The sequence below is a fragment of the Metopolophium dirhodum genome, chromosome 3 (genome assembly GCF_019925205.1).
Source record: "Metopolophium dirhodum isolate CAU chromosome 3, ASM1992520v1, whole genome shotgun sequence".
Classification (NCBI taxonomy): domain Eukaryota; kingdom Metazoa; phylum Arthropoda; class Insecta; order Hemiptera; family Aphididae; genus Metopolophium; species Metopolophium dirhodum.
In genome coordinates, this window is record NC_083562.1 from 35,709,652 (window position 1) to 35,720,150 (window position 10,499).

At 26.9% G+C, this 10,499-nt stretch overlaps 1 protein-coding gene across 1 annotated transcript; it reads left to right on the top strand.

Moving 5' to 3' along the window:
• The first annotated feature begins 661 nt into the window (after positions 1–661).
• Positions 662–9,566, top strand: LOC132941995 (polyphosphoinositide phosphatase). Its single transcript, XM_061010277.1, has 14 exons — positions 662–1,177; positions 1,263–1,458; positions 1,537–1,744; positions 2,281–2,345; positions 2,669–2,916; positions 4,074–4,269; positions 4,541–4,739; positions 4,816–5,041; positions 6,262–6,487; positions 6,573–6,708; positions 7,776–7,979; positions 8,045–8,191; positions 8,303–8,473; positions 9,235–9,566. Exons 1-14 carry the CDS (start codon positions 1,091–1,093, stop codon positions 9,446–9,448), a joined length of 2,523 nt encoding a protein of 840 aa, XP_060866260.1. The 5' UTR covers positions 662–1,090; the 3' UTR covers positions 9,449–9,566.
• Positions 9,567–10,499: the final 933 nt, after the last annotated feature.

Genomic DNA, 10,499 nt, shown 5'->3' on the forward strand with positions numbered 1-10,499 from the left:
TATATAAATTATATATGATAAAAGTTGGTAAATGTGTCAGCTGTCTGGTAGCTGACTCGTAAAAGCACATGTGACATCTGCCTTGTCTCGTAGCACTGTAACAGCGTTAAAAATCTGATTTTGCTACTACTTTACTAGGAACAATCCTTGAAATAATGTCATGGACGTCGGACAGACAAGTATACAGGGGAGATTTAAGGATTCAGTTTTCTCGTAAACCATTATTGACACCTCAAAATATATATTAATGTCTATAAATTGTTATTTTGGGGGACGGATCTAAAAATTCCCCATTGAGTGTTTCTAAGTAATACAAATTAATAAAATACATTTTTTCGTAGTTCATAAAAAAATTATTTTAAATGATTGTTGGTTAGTGAAATGAAGTATTTATAACATTTTAAACAAAGTGTATCTACTACTACTACCAAATTTGTGAACGATGATTTTTGGAAAACACCTAAATATTTAATGTTTCGTAACTATTGTGATAATAGTCAGTAGTATAGAAAATAATACAATAATATAATGGGAGTCTATGACCTTGACCTACTCTTTAGTTTATTGTTTGCAAATGATAAATTATTGTCGTTGCTACTTTATCAAATCAGCTGTTTGTTATCACTTATCATTTATCAATTTGAATTCACATTTCACTGCCATTAATCAATGGCACCTGGCATCTGGGGAGTTACGATTACATTTAAATTTTTAAGTATCGAGTACTATTTAGTATTTACTATTAATTACTAAATTACCTACTATTTTGGTTGTTTTTACTATATTATACCTAAATCGCATGATTTAGATGATTTCATTTATACTATGCCTAAATGTCTAAAATGCTATATACATAATAATATAATACATTCAAGATATTTTTCAATTTGTGATTTACAAGTTGATAGTTTAAAAGTGATTAGTTACTAGTTACTGATTATTTACACACCAAAAAGCATATTATAAGAGTTTTTTTGTTATAATTGTCCAACGTTAATAAAATATTCATTCTCAATACCTACACATAATATTAGTATATTATTATGTTTAAAATTTTTTATTAAATCATATATTTTAAAATAGAGTAAGTATGGACAAATCTAATTCTACGTTCCGTATAAAATGTCTTCCAGCCATAAATTTTGTGCAAAAAATTGGAGTGTATGAATCTAAAAATGTAAGTATATTATAATTTTGTTGTACAATTTGTAACTTATCAAATCCTTCAAATTAATGAAAAATTAATTAATTTCCATTTTCAGAGATATTTTATTGTTGGGTCCAATAATGCTCGTACAAAGTATCGCATTCTTAAAATTGATCGAACAGAGGGTCATGACTTGACAATTGTGGATGACCGGGTTGAGTACACTGAACTGGATATGATAAATTCTTTGAATGTTGGATTACACAGAAATACCAGTCTAAGTAAAATAGCATCAGCGTTCGGGATAGTTGGTAAAAATAATACATTTTTTATATTCAAAATAATCAATGTATATTACTATTACTATTATATTTATCATTTCTGTTAAGGTTTTGTTAGACTACTAGAAGGATATTATATGATTTTAATTACGAAACGTCGTCGTGTTGCTGTAATAGGACGTGAAATCATATATAAAATTGAAGATACGTCTATGATATATTTGCCTAATGATGCATATCGCATTCCTAATGTTAACGAACCACGTTATTTGAAAATATTTCAAAGCGTAGATTTATCAAGCAATTTTTACTTCAGGTAAGGCTGGTTAAATGTGTTAATGTAATGGCGTAAAATTATTTTTCTTCAGATGTATAAAACACTGTGAATGATTGAAACCATCCCTTGTATTTATAAAAATGAATAGTATACTCTGTCCAACGAGAGAACGCACAGGGTTGCGCATGTAGACTGACAATTGAGAGCTCGTCGAAGCTCCGTTTCCCCCTTTCAAGAACCCCAATCGTCCAACACTATATTATGTAAGTGCCACTCACGCAGCCAATTCTCTCCGACCGCCGATGGTTATGGTCATCAGCCGGTGGCAGGCATGGACATGCGCAGACCAAACCGATTTTCGTCGGGCGGCCTGTGCGTTTTCTCGTTGAGCAGAGTATAGGTATGTGTTATAATCTTAATTGCATTTAATAGTCCAATTATTTTGGAATACTTATATACATTTTAAGGAGGTATGTGGGAGGTGTCTTTCTTTCCCCTGTAAATTTGTGTCATCTGTGTATCTTATAAATTATTATAATAATCACTTACCTATTTATTTTTCTTTTATTATTTAGTTATAGTTATGATGTTACGCATACACTTCAAGTTAATATGTCGATTGCACAAAATATTCCAAACGGTTAGTTAATTGTTCAAACTATTTGTATTTTTACTAATATTGCTATTGTTGTGATTTTTTTATATTTTATCTAGAAATAATATATAAAATTACTAAAAGTTACTTGTAAATTTGTTTCTAATAAATTATAATATGAATAGGTATTTGAGATTTTTTTTGAACTTTTAGAACAAATTATGTTCAGTTAATTTTTATAGTGAATTTTTGCATTTAATATTTATTTTTTGAATTGGCATTAAAAATATATTTAATTATATTGTCTCATAAACATTTAATTTAAATTTATACTACTAAAGTAAATATAATTTATATCATTGTTGTAGATTTGTCTAATGGAGAAGGTGTATTTGTTACCAGAAGTTATCCAAATAAAATATTTGTTTGGAACGACTATTTATTAAAAGATGTGCGTGACAAATTACATCCAGATTGGATTTTAAATATAATGCATGGCTTTATTAGTCAATCGAATGTTTCAATTTTCGGACGTCCAATATATATTACATTAATTGCTCGTAGATCAAATAGATATGCTGGTACACGATTTCTGAAGAGAGGAGCTAATAAAAATGTAAATATTTATTTGTTCAATGGTTAATGTTTAACCATTGACATCTCACTAAGTTATTCCTGCAATTACTATTATAAGACAATATAAGGTTTTATTTTTAATGATTATAAACACCTTACCAATTCTATAACTTTTAACCCTGCATTACACGAGTCCAATTTTATCACATGCACACAATAATTTTGACCAGGCTACTCTAATTCAATATTTACAAAATTATACTTTTTTTTTTATCATTGTTACATGTTTTTTTTAAATAGTAGGCCCACACATTTACAAAATACAATTTGATAAAAAAAAAAATAAAATAGGTATAAACAATAAAAAATATTTACAAAAATTATTATTTTCAATTTTTATATAAAATTTAATTACAACTTTTTAACATTTTTTTAACTGATTTAATTATTATCTCGCATTATGTTTTGAGTTAAGTTGATAAAATACTGACTTATCAACATATTTTATCTACTAACAATAGTAACGTTGTTACAAACACCATTTGTCAAATAGATAAGTAGATAACTTTACTAACGTATGATTTGTGTTTCACTATAATAATTGAAAACACCAAATTCATAAAATAATATTTACAAATGTCTAATACAAGAAATTATAGTTGTATTAAGTCGTCAACAAATATGAGTTGTGTGTATAAAAACGACCTAACTCGGACATTTATACAAACGTGCATGTAATACACGGTTAAAGAAAGTTTTAAAAACTTAGTCCTTTATTCATAAAAATAGTATTAACTTTTCGTTTTAAATGACAACTGTACCTAATGTTTTGTTTGATGTTCAAATCATTTTATTTTATGAAGCTTCTGATGTAAAAAACTTAGTACATTATATTATATAATATATACATTATATAGGTAACAAACAATGTATTAATATAACTATTATTATTTAACGTTCAGGAGCATGTTAGAGTTCAAAAACAAATATATTATTATTTATTAAATGTTTACTTTTTCCTTTAGTCTATTTAAAAAAGCTAATAGTAATGCTATTTTTATGAATAAATTTGAGAAGTGAGTTTTTTTTGACTAAATTGAAATGCCTTATACATTTATACGAATATAAGAATAAAAAATTATACAATTTATTATAATATGTAGATTGATTAATGTGTTTGTAAATATTTTTTTGTAGGGAGAGGTTGGGAATGAAGTTGAAACCGAACAAATAGTTCAAGATCATGGAGCTAGTTGTCAAAATAATATGTATATAAGTTCATTTCTTCAAATGAGAGGTTCAGTTCCTGGTTTATGGAGCCAAGATATAAGTAAAATGGTACCAAAACCTACAATATCATTTGAATTAAATGATCCGTTCCATGAAATACCTGGTTGGTAACTTTCTCTGTATAAACATGTTGTTTCTTTTTTTCTTTAAAAATTTATATTTTAATGATCTAGCACAATGCATATTAATTTGTTGTGTTGAATATTTTGTTTGATTTTAATCAATCATCAATTCTTATTTACAAACTAACGCACACAGTTTTTTATCTATTCTAATAGATAAAAGTGTTAAAATGTTTCATAGTTGTTGGTATTTTAATAAATTGCTATCAGTAGATTCCATTTAATTTAGATGTTTGGTTTAATATTTTCAAGGTGCTCATTTTAATAATTTGTATAAAAGATATGGTTCACCAACAGTAATAATAAATCTCGTGAAAAAACGTGAAAAGAAAGTTCATGAATCACAACTAAGTGATCATTTGGTATCAGCTGTAAGATATTTAAATAAGTTTTTACCACCTTGTCATCACATTCAGTACATACATTTTGATATGGCAAGAATGAATAAAAGGTAAAAAAAAATTTTAAATTGTTTAGTATTATATATTTTGTTGGTACCTAAATATTTAATTTGTACATTTTATCAGTAAAAATGTGAATGTTATGAGACGCCTTGATGAAATTGCTCGTATGGCTATCTTTAAAACCGGCATGTACATTAACTGTCCACGGATTATGGAAAAACCTACTTTTGGGCAAGATAAAAATGGTACCATACTTCAAAATGGAATAATTAGAGTAAATTGTGTTGATTGTTTAGATCGTACTAACACTGCTCAATTTGTTATTGGGAAATGTGCACTAGCATATCAAGTATGTATCTATGTTGCATTAATAAATGTAGCTAATTAAAGCTGTAATTACAGACCAGTAGTTCAGTGACAACTACAATAGTCATATAGAAAATAAAGTTATAACATTTTTAAAAAATCGAACAATGTATGTTATATTTTAATAAGATGTACATAGATTGTTTCACAAGTATATAGATATTTTTTACAAATTGCTTAAGGGGCCTGGTGCCAATGCCATTGTGTCCTCAAAAATACACTCTGTGGGAATAAAGATACCGCCTTGTAGAATGAACCAAATTTCATAATTTTTTTTTTAATTACTAGAGAAAAATATTCTACAGCTCGCATCTATCTCTGTTTTTCAATATTTTATTCTCAAACTTTATAATATGTCTAAAAAGTACAAGATATAAAGCATTTTTTACAAATTTTTTAGTACATTTATTTTAAATAAAATACAAAATCAGAGATCGATGCGGGCTGTAGGAAGTCTTCTTCTTTCAGAAAAAAAAATAGCCATCAAAATCCGACAATTCTACAAAGCTTGAAAGTTATTCCCGTAAAGTCATTTTTTTGATAAGATACACCCTATCCCCTCCCCCTTAATAGGTATTGGATAGTAAATTAGTGGGAAAAGTTTTCTAATTGAGGTGGCAACTCATTTAATTTTCAAATTTTATAGAATTGTGGAAAATTTGAAAAACTGGCACCGGAACCCTTAAGGAAAAATGCTGACTAGTAGTATTTAGCCTCATTCACGACACAATGCCATAACTCACGACGTTTTCCAATTCCAGGATTTCATCGCCTTTGGATGGGATACCCATCACACATGCCCTTACATTCTGAATTTTGTTCTCATTAGTTATCAATTATTACCTTTTCACTAAGTTTTTTTGCAAAAAATATTTGTCTGACATTAAATACTGAAGATGTGTAAGAGACAGTTGTAAAAAATCTAATGAGGTGGAGTATGAGCTCCTTAACTCTAGTAACAAAATCTGGTGCTATGTCCACAAAAATGCAGAGATTTGAATGGTGATTATGTAGACAAATAACGTAATACCTATGGTAGGTACTTCCCTGTATATTTCATGAAATATATTCACTTTTTGATTTTTAAAAATGTTGTAACCTTACTTTTTGTACGACTCTTGTATATGCCGAGAAATTATTATTTTGGTTATTATATATTATATTATAATACCTACTCATTATAATTATAACTTTCTTTTTCAGCTATATTATTTAGGATTATTGCACAAACCACTTTTAGAGTATGATACTGACTGTGTTAGATTATTAGAAGTATCGTATGAAGATCATGGAGACACTTTAGCTTTACAATATGGAGGATCTCAATTAATTCATCGGATAAAAACTTATCGTAAAACCGCCCCTTGGACATCACAAGGCAACGACATTATGCAAACATTGAGTCGTTACTATAGCAATACGTTTTCGGGTTAGAATTTAGTTAAATGATTATTGCTTGTTCTTGAACTTTAGTGATAACATGTTATACAATAATGTATATTGGTTATGCATAGATACTGAAAAACAAAATGCCATAAATCTATTTTTGGGATTATTTTGTCCAAATGAAAATGAGCCTGCCATTTGGGAACAAAATTTTGATTACTATTTACATCATCCAGAAACAACTTCATTTCTCTCTAATGACTGGTTAATAGTGATTTTATAATTTCTTAAATGATTAAGTATTAAGAGGATGTCTACTCATTGTTTATTTTCTCTCTTTGGCCAATGCACAGCATTGACATGACGCATATTTTGTACAAAATCATTCTCATCATGTTTTTAAGTATAATCTTAGAGTAAAATCACACTTTACAAAAATTATATAGAATAATATTTTTGAAGATATAACTTTCATTTATCTAAATATTGTCTCAAAACAATTTACTATCCATTTAGCCTAAATTTACTAAGTTATAAAAATAAAGTGAAATTTATTATTTGAATAGTAAAAATATAAAACCAGTATGCCAAACCCTGAAAAATATTATCCTCTATAAATTTTGTAATAGATAGTTACCTAATTATTAATTACTAGGGCTCGGATTACAATGTATTTGCTTCTTTTTTTTGGAATGTCATATGATGCTTTCCAAACTACAAATATATTTATTATTCTCTGATTTTTATTTTTGAGGCATTTTTTGAATTTCAAGCAGTCTTTATACTTTTTGGGGTATTTTTGTTTTTAATATTTAAGTCAATTTTTTACTAAAAACATTGACTTCTTTGAAATATAAACATAGTATTGTGTAATATAAATAATTTTAATTTTGAACTAACATCAGGTAATCTGGTTTTAAATTAGACAAGGCTAAAATTTATCTTTATGTCACACCAACAAATTAGCCGATTTAATTGCATACAACTTTTATCAGAGTATCTATTACAGTGTAATACAAATGTAAATGTTTACTCATTTTTATATTTTAAACGTACCTACACAATTAGGTCATAAATGCATTTTTTTTTTTAGGGCAATTAAATCCGAGACTTAGTAACTAGTAATTTTATTTTAATATCACTCAAATTACCTTTAAAAAAACCGATTTTATTTGGTTGCGTTAATCTATGTTGTGTGTGGGTTTGGAGGAGAAAAAAATATTGTGCCGACTTGATTTTAAGTCTTTATTATTGTCTATAGCAGAGTGGTCTAATCCCATTAATATAATTCAAATTAATTTCATAAATATGATATAATTTATTTTTTCCAGTGTTCCATTGACAAGATGGTGGGATGAATGTGTTATGGACTGTTTGCCGTTATCTTGTATGGAAAGCCAAAAAAAGTACTTAGAAATATATCCAGCTAATACATTAAATATTGATGACTATGACAGTTTTAGTCACTTCTATAAAACAGATGAGTTTAGTGTAATGTCTGAAAGTTATACTTTTGAAATTAGCCATTCTGTGAGGTATAGTATTTGTAATTCATCAATCGCTACAATTTATAAATAATAATAAATAATTTTTTATTTAGAGATTTTATGCCAAACTGTGTAACAGATTTCAGTCCATTTTCTATGCGTATTAGACCTGGTAAAAAACGTGAACAAATCTCTGACAAAACTAGGAACCCTTCCATGACGGGCCATAGCTCTACAAATTCAATCAACACAAGTAGCAGGTACCTAATAAATTACTAAAATATAAAATAATATATACAATTGCATTGTTACATTATAACTTCTGAATTAATATGTTTATTTGTTAAATATTAAATAATATGTCTGTTAAGTTGTGGCAGTGGTGAAAGCGACGAAGATATTTCTTTTTCAAAACGTATTGATTCGATGAGTATTGCATCAAAAGATAATTCTATCACATTTGATCCTCTACAGACTGAACAAAGTATCTATGGAATTAATCTATCAGTCACAAAGCCATCAGAAATTGCTATTTATAAAAAGTAATTTTATTATTATATGATAAATAATAATAGTTAAACAAAACATTTAGTATGAGTAAGACTCTACATATAATGGGTATGCTATGCCACCATTTTGCAACTCATTTATCAATGATAAAATAAAGAGTGGAAAATTCATATTCACATAACATTATTAATTGCAAAATGGAGGCGTAGCATACCTACTACCTAGTATCTATAGTGCCCTAGTATGAGTTAATATTATAAAATAATCTTATAATTTTGATTATTTTGGTTAGTGGTTTATGGTTCTTCGGGAGAATATTTTGAAGTCTATGTTTTAATTATTTGATTAAACCTACAGAAAAATTAAATGTATTATCTACCTGATGAGGTGTAGGTCTTGAATGATAGATCAAAAAAATAATTGTCAATGGATATTGAAGACTTATACAAATTTAATAAAAAGAATTCTTTCTTACATTTCTTTACAAAATGTTTGAGTTTACACAGATTTTCTTTATTGAGACAATAAAAGATAACCCAATTGGTTACAATTAAATTACATTTTTAATCACAAGATACTTAAACGCTTAACCTTGGTTTAACTTACTACTTGAAAAAATGTCTACTAAAGAAAAAAATCTATTATTATTGCTTTTGCTTTGTTTAGAATCTAAAACTATAGTATCAGAACACACAGAAAAATTGTATTTACCTATACGTATAGATTGTATAAATTTGTTTTCAATTATTAAAAATTGATTAAATAACTAGAATTTATTATTACTACTTTACAGGTATATACTAATGGCAATAAATCCATCAAGTGTTTTGGTAGTAACTCCAAATAGTCAATCCAAATACAACAGCTCATTTAGTATTCCTGTTCCAGAAGTTAGTCCAACGAATATAACTCTATATGAATCGTATATTGAAAAAGGTTTAATTGGGGAACTTATTTGTAGCAACAAAATGATTTGTCAATATAAACATTATGTCCAGTGTAATTAACACATAATATATCATCATCAATGTACTATTTTTAAAAACAAGTAATAATTAATTGTATGTAACATTAATATTCTATAAACAGATTGTAATATAAATTATTAATTAATATAAAGCAAAATTATATTATGTATAATATAAATTGTATGTTGATAATAGCATTGGTTATGAATACTAGTATCCATAATCAATGGTAATAGGTATAGTATATTAGTATTCATAGACATAATAATGTATGGTAAGTAATCAAGAAGATACTGACCTCTAATGTATTGCTGGTGTTTAATATTCTATTATATTTGATATGCCAATATTTGATATTGTACTTTTAGCATATTAAATTAATTGTACATACAATTTTGTCTCTATTAAATTTGTGTACTTGTGTACAAATATTATGTTGCCCCTTGTTTATGTATTGTATACGTATAGAACAAATTATGTGTAGGTAATATAATACAATATATTTTGGCTTAGAATATTATATTATGATATACACAAACTTAAAAATGTTGTTTTTATTTTTTTTTCCAAACATGGCAAAATGTATACTTAATTGGCTACTACCATTGTTCATTTTTGATAAAAAGTACTAATTTTATATATATGTATTTATAAAAGAATAAAAATTAATAGATCTTTGAGGTGCACTGCTATCCTATATATTTTCATAATCACCACAAATAGGGACCTATAAATAATAAAATAGATAACTCATAATATAGTTGAAGTCAAAATCCACCTTTTTCGTGAGAATTGTGGGTTTTGTCACCAGAGCATTCTGGCCCCTGCCGCTACTACTTATTTTCATACTAATATCAAAAATAAAAGAATATCAATTAATTAGATTATCATTTTTTGTCATTATTAATTAGGTATTATATTATGATATGATCATATTTTTGTAGGTTTGTATACTGTTACTATGTTTGAATGGAATCACAATACAAACTTCTGAAATTTAAACATCTAAAACCAAAAAATAAACTAAATAAAATGCATGTTAATTTTTTTTTTCATTATGAGGCGAGTTATTTGCACGTGACCTGTTTTT